Source organism: Rhea americana, unplaced genomic scaffold (assembly GCF_003343005.1).
Source record: "Rhea americana isolate MKP2758 unplaced genomic scaffold, rheAme1 scaffold_260, whole genome shotgun sequence".
NCBI classification, from domain to species: Eukaryota; Metazoa; Chordata; class Aves; order Rheiformes; family Rheidae; genus Rhea; species Rhea americana.
The window spans coordinates 324,900-339,616 of record NW_028186380.1 but is presented as its reverse complement, the minus strand read 5'-3'; the positions used below and the strand labels follow the sequence as shown (position 1 = coordinate 339,616).

Sequence of the window (14,717 nt, the reverse complement as noted above, 5' to 3'; positions counted from 1 at the left end):
AATGCTACAGGGTATTTTTTTGATATGTGCAATATTAATGTGTTTTATAGTTAGTAAAAGAAAAAAGTACTCACTAGTTTTCTTATTGAATTTGCACTCTGGAAAACATTAAAAAGTAGATTAGATGTGCAGTAACAATCAGTAGCATACTTATTTGGCTAGGACAAGCTGACTGTTATTTTTATCTTTGGAAGTTCTTCTACAATCAACTTGTTAGCTAAACTAATTGAATATATTCCTTTTAAATAATAATAAAAAATACACATTTCCCAGCTAATGTGTTATACAGTTTTATGAACTATTTTTAGAAACCTAATTTACTTGCTAAGGATTTAAATCAAGGGTCTTTATGTAGACGATCATACAGAAAGGCAACACAATGACTTATACAAGCTGAATGAAAAATATTTTGAAATACAGTGGTCATGGCAAGATAATCCCCTGGCCTTAACCTTGATAAAACTACTATTTTGCCAAGACATATTTCCACTGGTGTGATTGCAGCTGACACAGGCAGATGACTTTTAGAAGATGTAATAGTAGTTCTTTAGTTTTCTGAAAGGGATTTGTAAGATATGCTGAATTTCATGATGTTGGTTATAAATTGCTGTCTGTGTTAAAACTGATTAGTTGAAAGCCGGCTGAGGCATGGTCTATGCCTCAAGCTGCAAACACACCTGTGGAAATATGCACATTTCCTAAAGCTGCAACCAAGAAACAGCAAAAAGAGAACGATTAAAAAAAAAAAAACTTCTATAACATTACAGTACTCAGGACTTAAATGTGCACTTGCCTAGAATGTATTAGCAGGACTGGATAAGACATGCAGAGAGACAGACATCTGCACCAGCAATGTAGAGAGACAGACAACTCCAAAAAATAACTCATCACACTAATYCCAAACTCATAATACCTTCCTAAAATAACTAAAAAATTTGGTCATACTTCTGTGACTATTCAAAAATTTTCAGTATTTTTACAATGCTGTAAAGTACCAATTTGGAGCCTCAAAAAGATTTGTGAGTGAGGAGGCCTGAAAAAGCCATGTAGGCACAGAAGTTACAAGGACTGTCAGAATATCATTGGTAGAGGCTCAGTAGTTATTAATTCTAATGGAGCTGTTTGCTGATAAATCCTAGCCATAGATCAAACTACTGAATTCAACACTTAATTATTAAAGAACCTACACTTAAATTTTCTTATAATGTAATTCAAATACTATTTAACTTGAGATGAAATTGTTTTGTTTAGATATTATGATGAAATGTATTCTTTGAAAATTAAATAGCTTGCCATTTTTCAATGGCTACCAGTTGCTTACATGCTACATACTGGCAAAATTTCATTCACACCTATAACACAAAATTAAATAAACTGCTAAAATTATTGAGACAGAATGCAAACATCTTACTTGATTAGCTGGACATTTTTCAATATGAGCAACAATAATTTCTCCTGGCAGCTTGACTAAAATGTAGGAAGCCACATTACAGAGTGCTATGTTGTTTCCATCAAATGTAATAACGCTCAGTTCAGACAGTACGGAACATTGACCTAAAAAAGAACTGTCATTTAATGAAGTTACCACAAAACAGAATACTGTGCATTTCTAAACAAACAAATAAAACCCAAACCCTTTCAGCAATACTGCTTTTGTATAAACAAAATCCTGCAACTGCTTGTTGGAATTCCCCTGCAAAAACTATACTGAGCCATAAGGAGAAACAAGTATCTTACATCATTCAGTGACAATACCTTAACCAACGATTACGTGCCCAGGGTAGGGGAGAAAGCTTAAACTAGTGAAAGTTTTCACATTTTTTTTCAGTGTTTTACAGTAAGGCCAATGAATCTGTACACTGTAAGAGGAATATATGCATTAGAATACATGTATTGTTTGAGCTACTAATAAGAAACTCATCTGTTCTGTCTGGATATAAATAGTAAGAAATGTGATGTGGGTTTCGGTAATGATGCAAATTTTTTAATGACTTTTCTGTGGTCTTTTTGTCTGCTCCCAATCTCTATAATTTTAAAATGTAAGTAAAAATTCCAGTTAGATCTAACTGATATTTTGGAGTTCTGTCTTTCAGAAAAGGCCAATATTTAATTTTCTTCCCTAGTCTAGACAAAATTTTGGTATCTCAACATTTTCTATTGATAGAAATTCTGAGAAGTTTCAGCTGGGAAATGATGATAGATTTCATTTTAGCATTTTCATTCAGAATAAAATATTTTGATACTTATGAGTGTTAATGAATGTTAATTCAAAAATACCAGAACATTCACTATATTTCGTTCTGTTTTGCTGATGAGACCCAAAGTTAATTTTGGTACTAAACTTCATCTTCCCACTACAGCAAATATTTAGTTTATTATTCAAAAATTACTTACAGGGACATTCCCATTCTGGGCAACAACTATCAGTGTTAACTTGAAATGGCATTCCTCGAAAACCACAGTCTGGCTTCTGCACATCTCTAGGACAGTTCTTTGAAAGGTTGTATAACATCCAACCCATATTAACACATACATACTGGCTACATTTGTCAACAGGTTCAAGGTATCTTGGCTGTTATGTAAGATAAAAAAAAAACAGAATTACCTTTACATTCACAGCAGTTACAGAGTCCTAGTGATCACTAGTTCATTGCTCCGAGATAACTCTGAGACAGAATTATGATCTCTGTGTCACCCCTGACACGTGTTTAGGTCTGGTAGGTAAACTAAAACACTCTTTTGCCATGCACCTTTAGATACACCATACATTCACACATGTTTTGTGTTTAAACACCAGAGGATGCATAGGATATCAGCAACCTAGCTACACCTTTTAGGTCTATCATAGGCAATTTGGTGCTCTGGACAAGGTCCCAGTTAATTCATGAAATATTGTTCATTCAATATTCTGCTGGATATTAATTCAATAATCTGCATGCTACTACTAAGAAGGAAAAGGCCTCCAAATAACCAGAATACCAAGCAGAGCAAAGTAGCATTTTCTCTGAGAGGCTGAATGCATATAAAAATAAAGATGGCAATAAAATATATTGCATTAAAATAAGTGGGAGTCTAAAGATAATTCACCCATTCAGTCTTTCAGATCAGCATGTCCACAAGGCTTGGGAGAGGCAAAAATGTTTTATAACTTATATTCAGARTGTCTAACGCTACTATACAAGCCTAATTATTATTGCAGGTCTTGATATTTGCATCAGTTATTTTGGAAAGAATTGCTTATTTGTAGTTGTTACAGGTGACTGCTTTGTGGATCCACATCCATCTACCTACATCCTTCCTGTTTCACCTATTTTGACGGAATACACTCTAAAAAGTGTTGTATCTATTGAGGTTGCCTGTCATATTCCATAAGAATCCAAAGAATTTTAAGAAAAAGCYATCATGCATTCACATCATTTTAAACCCTATCACAAAGAAATTATAAAAAAAGACTAGGTAGGATTATGAAACATGCCAGCAATTAATCCCCCAGACTCCACAGGTTATAGCTCTTTCTGTATCTAAAAATGCAATCTATCTGTTACATGTTATTTGTTATATGCTATCTAGAATCAGCACACAGCTTTAGAAGCCAKTTTTTTCCCAGAGCAATACATTCAAATTGCAGAATATACCATAGTAGTTAAAAGAATGGATACAACAATCCTCTAAGAATAATTATTTTAAAATATAAAAATAAAAACAAAATTGGAAGATTTTTTATTATACTTAAAATTTCTTATATATCAGGCATAGCATAAAAGAATGGATTTAAAAGCTATATATATATATTTATATATTAGCACATAGAGGCAAATAAAACACATCTTACCACACATTCAGAAGATGTAGACATAAGGGTATGCATTACTGTATCAAAGGAAGCCTGGTCAGCTAATGTGATTGCTTCTGTGCTTGCCAGAGAAATTTGTGTTCGCACAGGCTCGGAAGAGGAAGGCAGAGCCATTCCACCACTAGAATGAGATAAGTTTGCTACAGTTCCATTCTGCAACTCTGTGGGCTCTGTTAAATTCAAATAAGGTTTAACAGTTCTCTGTGTTAGGATTTTAAACCAGTCTGATGTTGTAACATCTGGGACTTCAGAAAGAGAGAGAGATTTTACTGAAGTTGTGTCATTTTTACTTGAAAAAGGTGAACTCTGAATTGCAAATGCTGTCAAATAAGGCACAGAAGATTTCTCAGTAGTGGTCGACTTTGTCTTGGTGACATTCCTTTGCATATTTGAAGTCTGATTGTTTTCCAAAATACCTGCAGTTTTTTCAAACGAGGTTGCATATTTAAACTCTGAAGCTGTAGAAGAGGTACTCTTCATCTGTGAAAATGGACTTACAGTACCAGTTGTTTTCATGATTGTCATTTTTAGAATTTCTTTAGTGCTTTGTGAAACTTGAGATGGTACAGATGTAAATAAAAATTTATGAGATGCATACATAGGCATTTCTGTGGTAGCAGGAACTGAAGCTGAAGCCATATAAAATTTCAAGTCAGCAACAGGAGAATCGGTGGGTTTTGAGGTAATCCTAGGGGCTACAGTGGTGCCAGAAGTAACTAATAAAGTGGCTGAAGGTGGTGTTTTTGCAAAAATATAACCTGTTTTTAAGGATGYAGCATTCACAGTTATGTTCATGGTCAGTGGTGTAGTAGATTGAGCGATGCTTCCAGCTGGTGTGATTGATTTTGTTCCATCTTCTGCTGAAGTACTTACTGAAGAACTCTGCTTTCCTAAAGAAACAGTAGAGAGATGAGTGGTCTTAGGAGGAGGTGAAGACATAGAGACCCTACTGAACGGGCTTTCTAAAGTGACTTCAGGAGTTTTAAATAGGTTAGTAAATAGGGCTTTATAATGGATGTTTTTAATGCTGCTGAAAAGCTAGTAGAAGGACTGGTGCTAAAAGTAAATGTAGAAAAATCTACCAAAGAGGTTGCAAAATTTACAATTGGACTTTTTGAGGTTCTCTGTGTATCTAGAGATGGAAGTGGTATTTGGCTAACAGTTATATTTTGTGTTAATGAAGATGTCCTACTAAATATGGGAATCAATGAAGAACTTTTGTAGTACAGGATGTTACAGAAGATGGTATTGATGTTGATAGTAAGACTGTAAATAAAGATGATGAACTTGTAAGAGAAAGTTCTTTAGAAATTAAAGTGCCTACTTTTTGTGCCACAGGGACAGTTTTTAATTTGTATGTGGACTGCTTGGGTATTCTGTAATTTTTGAAGTGGTTATTAATAAAATATTTAGAGGTAATACGAGTGTCCTAAGAGGAAAACTGTAGAACTAATGGATTTCTTTGGTTTTTTAAAAGTGGATGACACTGAAAAGGGGTCAGTGTGCATGGCATATTTATTTTCTTTTGGGGCAGTTCTTGCAATAGACACATCAGAGATTTCAAGATTGACTGGAAGAGATACTGGAACAGTGGAAGGTTCTTTATAAAGATTCTTTGAGGTAACAGTGACACCTCCCATAGATTTCTGTTTCAGGGAGGTAATCAGAGAAGGCACTTGTACAGATACTGTGTGCATTACAGAAGGACTCAGTAAAGTGTTTATAGGGATTTGAGAAGCAGYTGAGGTGAAGATCCAGTCATTATAGGCAAAGCAGTAGAAATATTGCCTTTCATTAATGGAGACATCTGTTCGGGAAGTCACCTGAATTTCCTTTGAACATAAAAATGGCTTTGGAGAAAACCTAGTTAAAGAACTAGTATTTAATGATACCAGGGAAGTTTTAGGCAAGGCTTTTCTCATTTCCAAATATGAAGGTATGATTAATTGAGTAAAACTTGTCTCAAAGCTAGTAAACCTAGAAGTACTCAGAATTTGAGGAGCAGTTGAAGTCAGTGCAGAAATGGATGCTGGGTGAACTACAAGTTGACCAATGCCAGAACTGGTTCTTACAGACAAAGGAGATACTGAAGAAGTCAATGTGCTTAACGTAAACTGAACTTGGAAGAAATGTGGGTCTTGTGAAAGTTGCTCTGCCAGACAGCAAAGCAGACAAAGAAGATACTTCAGAGGCTACTACTGATCCCTTACTGAAGGATTCCTACTTCTCCAAATCTCCGYAGGCAGATCAGAAGTTATAAAAGACGGTTTGGAGGTTAGAGTTGTTTAAGTTGTGGTAGGGGGAGCAGTTCTTAGCTGAGTGGTTGATTATTCAAGTGGAAATAGTACTACCACTAGGAAAGTGGGCATTAGCAATGCAGAATGTTTTGGAACAGGACTGGCACTGAGTGCATGGGTTGTTGGAGTTGCTACTCTAATGCGTAAAGTTATAGATGCAGTAGAACTGATAATATGTGATGTGACTACTGATGCTTGAAGAGCAGTTGGAAAAATCTGTTGAAGAGATGAGTTTAGAAAGGGTAGAAGGGTTTGCTGTGCTGTGAAGTACATCAGAAGGCTCCACTGTACTTGGTAACGCGAATGGTGAGTAGGTGGCTGCATTAGATGATTCCAATGAAAAAAAGTCTGTAATTGACTGTGCTGACATATTAATTCCTCTTGGAGTTACATCTGTCTTCGTGGTTATTTTGGCATGTGCTGGCTCAATCCCAGTAGCAACAAGTACTGGAGATGTCTGAGGAAATCTCTCCATGGTAGCAATTGTGTGAGAGGTTAATGATGAGAGTTTCGTTCCAGCTGCTAATTCTGTAGGTGTTATAGGTATACCTAAAAGGAAAATGCATGTTTCAATCTTTTTCCTGGATTATTGATAGAGCAAAACAGCAATATCTATACTCAAGGTATAAGTATTACTCAGGTTAAATATCAACAAATTAGAGAGTAATTTTGCTGAAAAGCTAACTTGTAAATGACTGCAAAGAAAATGAATATTGGTTCCAGGTTTCCTAATGGCTTTAAGCAATTCAACTCACTCAAGAATTTCTCTAATTTTCTCTGCAAATGAAGTAGCTAATTTTTTTATTATTACTGAAAACCTTGATTTTGCAGAGCAGCTTTGAAGCAGCAAGGGAGTTCTATGCAAAATTCTTTAAATATGGACTAGTAGAATATTTGAAACAAATAGATAAACCAATGCCTTATCTTTATATCTTCGGATGGTAATATATTACGTGAGAAAATTTTGTACCGATAAATATCATGCATAATGTCATTAATTCAAACTTATAAAATAAAAAAAACTATGTATAAAAATGTAATTGTCATTATAAAAGAATCCAGTATCCCCAAATAAGTGAATAATGTGATATCTTCACACAACAGAAGTTATGAAATAGATGCACTGGATTTGTTACTGGTGGTTCACCAGCCAGGAAGTCTGAGCTCTTCACTGCAGCAGCATTTTTTATATTTGGGATCTCTCTCATATACATATTATACAGAAGTAATTATATAGCCCAATACCAGCTGTGATGACTCTAACACCATGACAGAAGGTTGAGTTTTATACAGCATTAGAGGAATGAAAGAATTCAGCTTTAGGTATGACTTGTTTGAATGTAGGATTTTGGATGAATGGGAATGCAGTGTATGTCCCAGGGTGGCCCTCTTCAACAGAAGAATGTTCTGTTAAAACATTTAATAGCAACAACAAAGTACATTTGTTTGAAAACTTTAATGAAAGCTGTAGAACAATTTRTTAGACTAGACCAAAATAACAAAATGTACTTACAGTCTTCTGGATAAACACATTTAAGTGTGACCTCATCAAGGATCATATTTTTGGGACAGTATGGTAAGCATCCTTCAACCCTTTAAAATATTACATAGTTACTTCTAAAGCAGAAGTGGCACATTAGAAATATAAATTAGTTTTAAACTAGTTTAGTTTGGCAAAATGAGACATTTCAGTGCATCTCTCTCAGAGTTCTGAGAAATTTGTAGTTTAATGAAGAACACACAGTATTTTGAGGCATAATAAGGTCAATAAGACATTGAACAGCTTAACTCTGTATCTAAATCATTAATAATCCATTCTTTATACATGATAGTTTTGGAACATTCTGCTTCTGACAACCCTATGGGWGTTTATATCCCTAAGCAAAAGGTTTCCAGTGAGACAAAGGACTTCACCACAAGATCACAACTCTGATATGCACATTTGAAACATTAAGGGATTTATATTATCTTTATAAGAAATCTCACAGTCTTGTGTAGCGCTATAGAAAAGGAAAATGCAGACAAGTTTGTATCTTCCCTTATTTTTAATTTTTTTATGTATTTTTTATGAGAAAATCATTAAATTAACAATCAGTGTATTCATCTGGAAAAAGTTAATGATGATAACGGAGGAAATCTGTTTTAGGAATGTGTCTAAACAGCATATGCCTAGGGAGATATGCTAAAAATAAGATCTTTTTTGTTCCACTAGATTTTGTGCCTTGAATTTTAAACAATTTTTCTTTTGGTTTCTTCTACAAAAATTCTGGTTCTGTAGATGTCAGAGGAAATCCATGCAGACTAGAAATTTTATTACTACTACTAACTAGCAAACTAATATCGACAATGTGAAATTCCTCACGTCATGCCAACCAGTATCTCTAATGATAAAATTCTATCTTTTTGCAGGAGAGGGCATAGTTCATCCTTACAGTTCCTTCAAGTTTTGATTTGTCCTTTAAACACCAAGAAGATGTACTCTTTTACAGCAACACAGTTCTGGTGGTGTGAATAAATATACCATCACGGAAGGGAAGCATCTTCATTTCATTAAATAGGTGTCTATATAGCACTACAGCAAGTTAAGCACCAAGGCTAAATACAAACCTTCTTTTTATTTATTCCTACTAGCGTCTAAGGCTGTCACATAAACAGGAATAGATATCATGGGGAAACAGGACACTTGTTACAAATGGTTTCACAGCTTGTGAAACTTGTTCAATTCTTGTTGCAATCCTACAGAAATTAATGAATGTTGCAGAAAAAGCCAACGTTCAGAAAGCATACTACGCATACTACATAAAACAATACACTAGCAATACTAAATTTAATCTGACTTACGGAGGAAGAAATTTACATGCTATTCCTTCAGGATCACTACATGTTTTAAAACAGGGATTAGCACAAGGCTCATATCTCCATTCACAAATCCTTCTGTAAGGCACAGATGCACTGAGTTCTAAGAAATAAGGAAAAAATATCACTTATGCAATAAACCATAAACTTTTTTCTACAATGTACTTTGGGCAGCTCAGAAAAATAAAATGCTGAAAACAAAGTACAGAAATTCTCAAAAAACTTCCAAATATATGAGATTTTGTTCATTTGCACAAAATTCAATCTAGTTAAAAGATACTGAAGCATCAAAGGTACAAATAGCCACTCACTGTTCACAAAATATTTGGTTTAAAAAACTTAAAAATTAAATAAACATAGTGTATGTACTATTGGTTTCAGAAGCAACACAGTTACCCCATTCATTTACCAGAACAGGTATCTGTAGCTCGCTAACAGGACATTAACACACACATTTTTAAGACATGCCACATTCATTTTGAAGGAATTAACAGTGAAAATGTAGTCTAAAGATTAAGTGATCTTCACACTGGAAAAAATCTGGAAATAATATTTGGAGGTGGGATGGAAGACAAGGATAGAATAGTAATCAAAAATAGGAGAAAATGTATTTGTTACTATTGTTGATGAAAGGAAATCCCTCTGAAGGCTGCCTGTGAATAGGCACACTCTACTTATTCTTGGGGATTATGCAAAACTTACCTTCAATACTAAAGCTACTTGAACGTTTGAATTCTTCTGAACCATCRTACTTTGCCACTTTAACACCAGATGATGTGAGAATGATGAAAAAGCCCTTTTTACTATGTGTTTCAAAGGCACTGAACCCTGGACTCCAGAGGCCTTGGTGGTGGAAGAATGAGGTCTGTCTCCGAAAGGAGGCGCTTGCCTGCCACTTTTCCAGCCCAATACTTTCATTGTCATATACATACAGAAAGTAGTTTGGTCTTTCAGCAGATTCAAGGGAAACAAGAGAGAGAGCTGTTGCAAATAAAAGAACAAGCTTGACTTCACCTTGAAGTGTTTTTCACATACAGCTATTTCCAAGAATACAGTACAAAAATCTTGACCATACACAACACATTTATTTTTACTCTAGCCTTGCCTAGAAATCAAAAGTGAAAAAAAAATCTGAAAATTTCAAAACTTAAAAGAAGRCTGACATCAGATTTTGGTTGTATACAATCTTCGAGTTTCTTTAGTTTATATAAGTACTATCTCATTCCCTATAGAGATGAAAACTAACTGTTAATTGCCTAGCTATATCACATATTTTACTTACATTACTTAAATCTGTCAGAGAATTTCACAAGACTTCATTAACTTTTCTATTATATTCATTTTCCATTTTCAAAATTATATCTAAAAACCTAATTCCTCCATTGAAAAACTGTAAGATGCCTGTGAATATAGTTCCAAATTTTTTCTGTAAAGACAACTCTTCTCTGTGTTGATTTTTGACAATTTGGGGTTTTTTTTCAACAAATCATAGTACAGAAAACAGTCTACAGAAAAAAAGTGGCAAAGTCTATATTGACTTTAGTGGCACAAACACAATATATGTCAAGAAATGCAGAAGGAAAACTATTTAAACATACTTGGTTTTGGTTGTATATTTTGGATATGTCTCTGATAAGTGACAAATTGTGCTCAAAAATAGCTGTTCGCTAAAGCAAACTTCTCTCTACATTGTCTTGAGATGCTGCAAAACAATCACGCAGGAGACAGGCCGGTGTTCTAAGCAGCACATTTTATAATGCACTGGAAGTCCCCCGAAAAGAAAAAAAGATACAGCAGAAATGGCTCTGCCAGAGACAAATATATTCCTGCATTCATCTTCAGAACTGATACTCGCTAGCCACATACGCAAAGTTTTCCTATTTTCAGTTATAAAATTTAATTACATTTTTCTCACAAAGGAATTCTGTTCACTTCTGTTTTGTAACATTTCTAAAGTAATCTTTTAAAAGTCAGCTTTAAAACTGGCAGCTAGATTTTCCATTATCTTTTCAAAAAAATCAACATTCCTCCTCAAAATGAATGTTCACTTCCTCACTTGTGATTAAGATGCTTAAAGAATGATTCATATAGTTTGAAAAATATGAACTGCATTTAAAAAAATGTTGAGAACACTTACATAGATCTTTATCATTRAAAAGTCCTGGAGTTATCATGAAACTAAAAAATACATTTCCATATGCTCCAATTCTAGGCAGGGGAAATATCCTTCTACTGGATATGTTAGCTCCTATAATTGTATCATTCTGTCCATAACTTGCCAAAACATATGGTCCTTCGCCAAGCCCTAAGAGAAGAAAAATCAAATGTAAAAAAAAATCATACTTGCAGAACATACAAAAATTAAGCCTTAGCTGACAGAATATATTGCCTTAAATATTTCACTATACCTGGAATTAACTAACTTTGGAACTACAGCTCAGTGCCTCAAAGTATTATGCTGGAATATATCTATGTCTACCTGTTTAATATACTCCCTTATTCTTTGTTTGTTGTCCAGAATACAAATAACCAAAGTGCGCACAACAGAATGAGGGTAGCTATCTTCACACAATGACATGTACAAGGAAGGAATGCTGYTTCTTTATGGTATGTAGTCTTTTACATGTCCTTATTTCTTTACATTGGAAGATGAACTGAAGAACTAATATTATTGTGCACAAATAGGTACTGAAGCTACAGCTTTCAAACTAAAAAGCTGCAATTCAACTTCTGACAGCAATAATGCTCAAGTATTTGTCCATCATCTCCCACAAACCATTTGCTTCTTTCCTACTGTCCTACTTACACCATCCCAAGAGCTTGCCACCCCTATCCAGCTGAATAAGAACCCACTAAATTTTCCAATCTAGTTCACCATATAGTCATCCAAAAGGTCACACCAATATATAAGTGGCAGCTGCTTCAGTTCSTAGCACTGACAAAATGTTGCTTGCCAAACCACACCTGCACTCCCCACAGCAACCCCTGGGAGCTACTACTGCCATGCTGGAAACACTAACAGGGATGCATCCAGTTAGAATAACCTCAGTCTTTACCCCTCTGAAAGAACCAAGAGCAGCATACTTCTAAAACCTTATCTTGTGAGTAATGAACAAAATCTAAGTTTTGTGAAAGCTTTTAATCCTTTCAGTGGAAGGGCTGAACTCCTCTCCCAGCCTAGGCCAGCTCCATGCCAATATGGCCACAAGAGGGAAGGAATGCTCATAATAATGAGATTCAGCTCAGTAGGAAGTTAGGCACCGATTTCTGAAGAATACTGCATGAAAATCACTATTGTTTTTATATGGAAACTATGGTGGAGCTCACACGCATATGAACTTCCAGAAGCCTGCCACAAAATGACTGTCTTTACAGAGGAAGTGCTAAGGCAATTACAACCCGTTTATCCTAAATCCTCTGGCTTTTTTCCTTCTAAATTAACAGACACTTTGCCTGTGACTTCAGCAGAAGCAGGACTGAGCTGTAATCTGTAGTTTTCATAAAGATTCCACAATTTGACATCAGCCAGAACAAAAAAGAATGAGAGCTGAAGGAGGAKCCACCCTCCATCCCAAAAGTTGTTTAGGTGGCACTTGATGGCCAACACATGCCTAAAGTCATTCTTTGGTTTCTTTTTATTTTTTAAAAACAACAAAATCCCCCTACTGCAAGGAATATCATGGGAAGTTTGGTATACCTAGCAGGATTTACACGCTGAAAAGTACTGGGCCAGACTCTTTGAAAGAGAAAAAAAAATCTGTCTACTGTATGATGCTCACGGCAGGATGTGAGTCGCTAAAAAAGACATATTGAAAGTCACACTCTTACCATCATAGTTAGCCAAGTTTCCCTTTCTTTTTAACAACCCACATGCAGGGTACCCAAATCTAAGATGGGGTGCCACAGAAATTACACGAATATCACTCTAAGCTGTTTTTATGGTACAATTTTAGTGAGATTTGTACGTAAAATCTTTTATCCTACCAATTCCAAAATACAATACACCCCAGTTCTGGATCTTACAGTGCAGACGCAAGCTAACATCCTAGTAGTGCTTCTCCCTGACTTCCAAGATACAATGCATGGCCTGGTAGTCCACCTGCACATGGTAGACTGACAAAAACAAGCGTAGGAGCTGAGACATAGGGAATACTAAGATCATTCAGCATAATGAGGCCACTGATTTTCACCCATTAAAAGTACAAGCAATCAGTTAAAAGTACATACACCAGTCAAAGTAGAGCTAGCAAAAGCCAATCAACAAATTCAATTGAATTCTTAATTGAACCAGAACAATCTCTTCCACATGTCCTCAATTTCAAAAGGAAAAACAAAAATCAAGCCCCTTCAGAACGCCAACCTAGGAGATAATTATATTGTGTGAGATATGTTCATAAAGTTTGTGAGTTTTCTATTTTGTCTAAAAATCATACCAAATTTATTATTAACTCAGCATCATTAGAGATGAAGTATATCTACACCATTAATTTATGAAGAAAAATGTTTCAAAGTTTCACCATACCAAAAACAACTACTTCAATGAAGCGAAAAATAAAATGGTAATAGCCACGTAAAAAACTTGTAAGAGGCACACAAATTGGTCAGTATTTAAATCCCTTACTAATTTAGCATTGTCTTTTTATATTTATACAGGACAAATCTCATGCAACACATGAGGCACCTGAATATGGCACAGAGAAAGAATATTTTTAGATATCCATAACAGAACAGCACGGAAGAAAGGGTTTACTTTTTGGAAATTATTTAATTTTTTCATTGAGCAATGATATATGTGACAAGATGTTTTGAATTACTTTGAGCTGTTCTTTTTCCTTTAAAAAGGGCACTTATAAAAAGAACATTGAAAGAGTCCATGGTAGTGTCTGAGTATCRATGAATTGGGACAAAATCCAAAAAGTCAATAATAGTAGCAACAGTACATTCCCCGGTCATCAGCTACATCTTTCATGTTTTGACATCCTGCATCAGCAATACCCTATTTTCATTTATTTCATATTACAGTACTATACCAGCAAACACCTGTAAGTTGATTTCTGTGGGAGGGCAGAAGGAAAAAGTAGTTTTGTCCTGTGGAACTCAAGATTACATGGTCATGTCCATGCATGCACTTCCTTCCAGTGAAGTTTTACTGTCTCTGAATAGGCAGAGTAGATCTTTTTTATAGACAGAGGTCAGGTATAAAAAAATCAGTATAATAACACAGTGATGTTAAATAGACAAGGAAAATGTGCCAAATGGCATACACTATTCTAGGCTTATGCAAGTCATCACTCCTTTCTAACGGACTTAAATATTCAGTGAACTCAAGGGACTATGACCATGTAATCCTACCCTAGGGAACAGGGCACAGAGAAAAGAGGTAACCTCTAACACAGCTAACAGCTAACAAGAGAGTCTTCTCAGCCATAAGCCATTTTATTTTTAGAGTGGAAGGTATCATGTTTCATCTGAGATGACAGATGTGTGGTTCTGGTTACAGCTAGGATGCCTGTTTCCACACAACCATTGTCTCTGGACACACAGCAGAAAGATCCAGGGCACTCGCTTTGGTAACATACTCAGAACAGGAATACTGAAAAATAATTCTGACCCATTACAGAGAGAAATTAGCAAACTGTATTTTCTTCCAAGGTTAGCCTGAGTGAAGTGATTTAAGGGATGTGCCTCTTGGGATTTTTTTCTAATTATTT

At 35.2% G+C, this 14,717-nt stretch overlaps 1 protein-coding gene across 1 annotated transcript in view; it reads right to left on the bottom strand.

Annotated features, from left to right (window-relative positions):
• Positions 1-14,717, bottom strand: part of OTOGL (otogelin like) — an 86,552-nt gene that overhangs the window by 22,186 nt on the left and 49,649 nt on the right. Inside the window, exons 29-37 of the mRNA XM_085307636.1 lie at positions 11,144-11,311; positions 9,709-9,987; positions 8,992-9,109; positions 7,664-7,743; positions 6,442-6,699; positions 3,833-4,743; positions 2,395-2,572; positions 1,412-1,554; positions 75-98 (exon numbers count right to left, since the gene is read on the bottom strand). Coding sequence (XP_085163762.1) covers positions 75-98; positions 1,412-1,554; positions 2,395-2,572; positions 3,833-4,743; positions 6,442-6,699; positions 7,664-7,743; positions 8,992-9,109; positions 9,709-9,987; positions 11,144-11,311 — 2,159 coding nt within the window. The remainder of the gene's footprint in view (positions 1-74; positions 99-1,411; positions 1,555-2,394; positions 2,573-3,832; positions 4,744-6,441; positions 6,700-7,663; positions 7,744-8,991; positions 9,110-9,708; positions 9,988-11,143; positions 11,312-14,717) is intronic.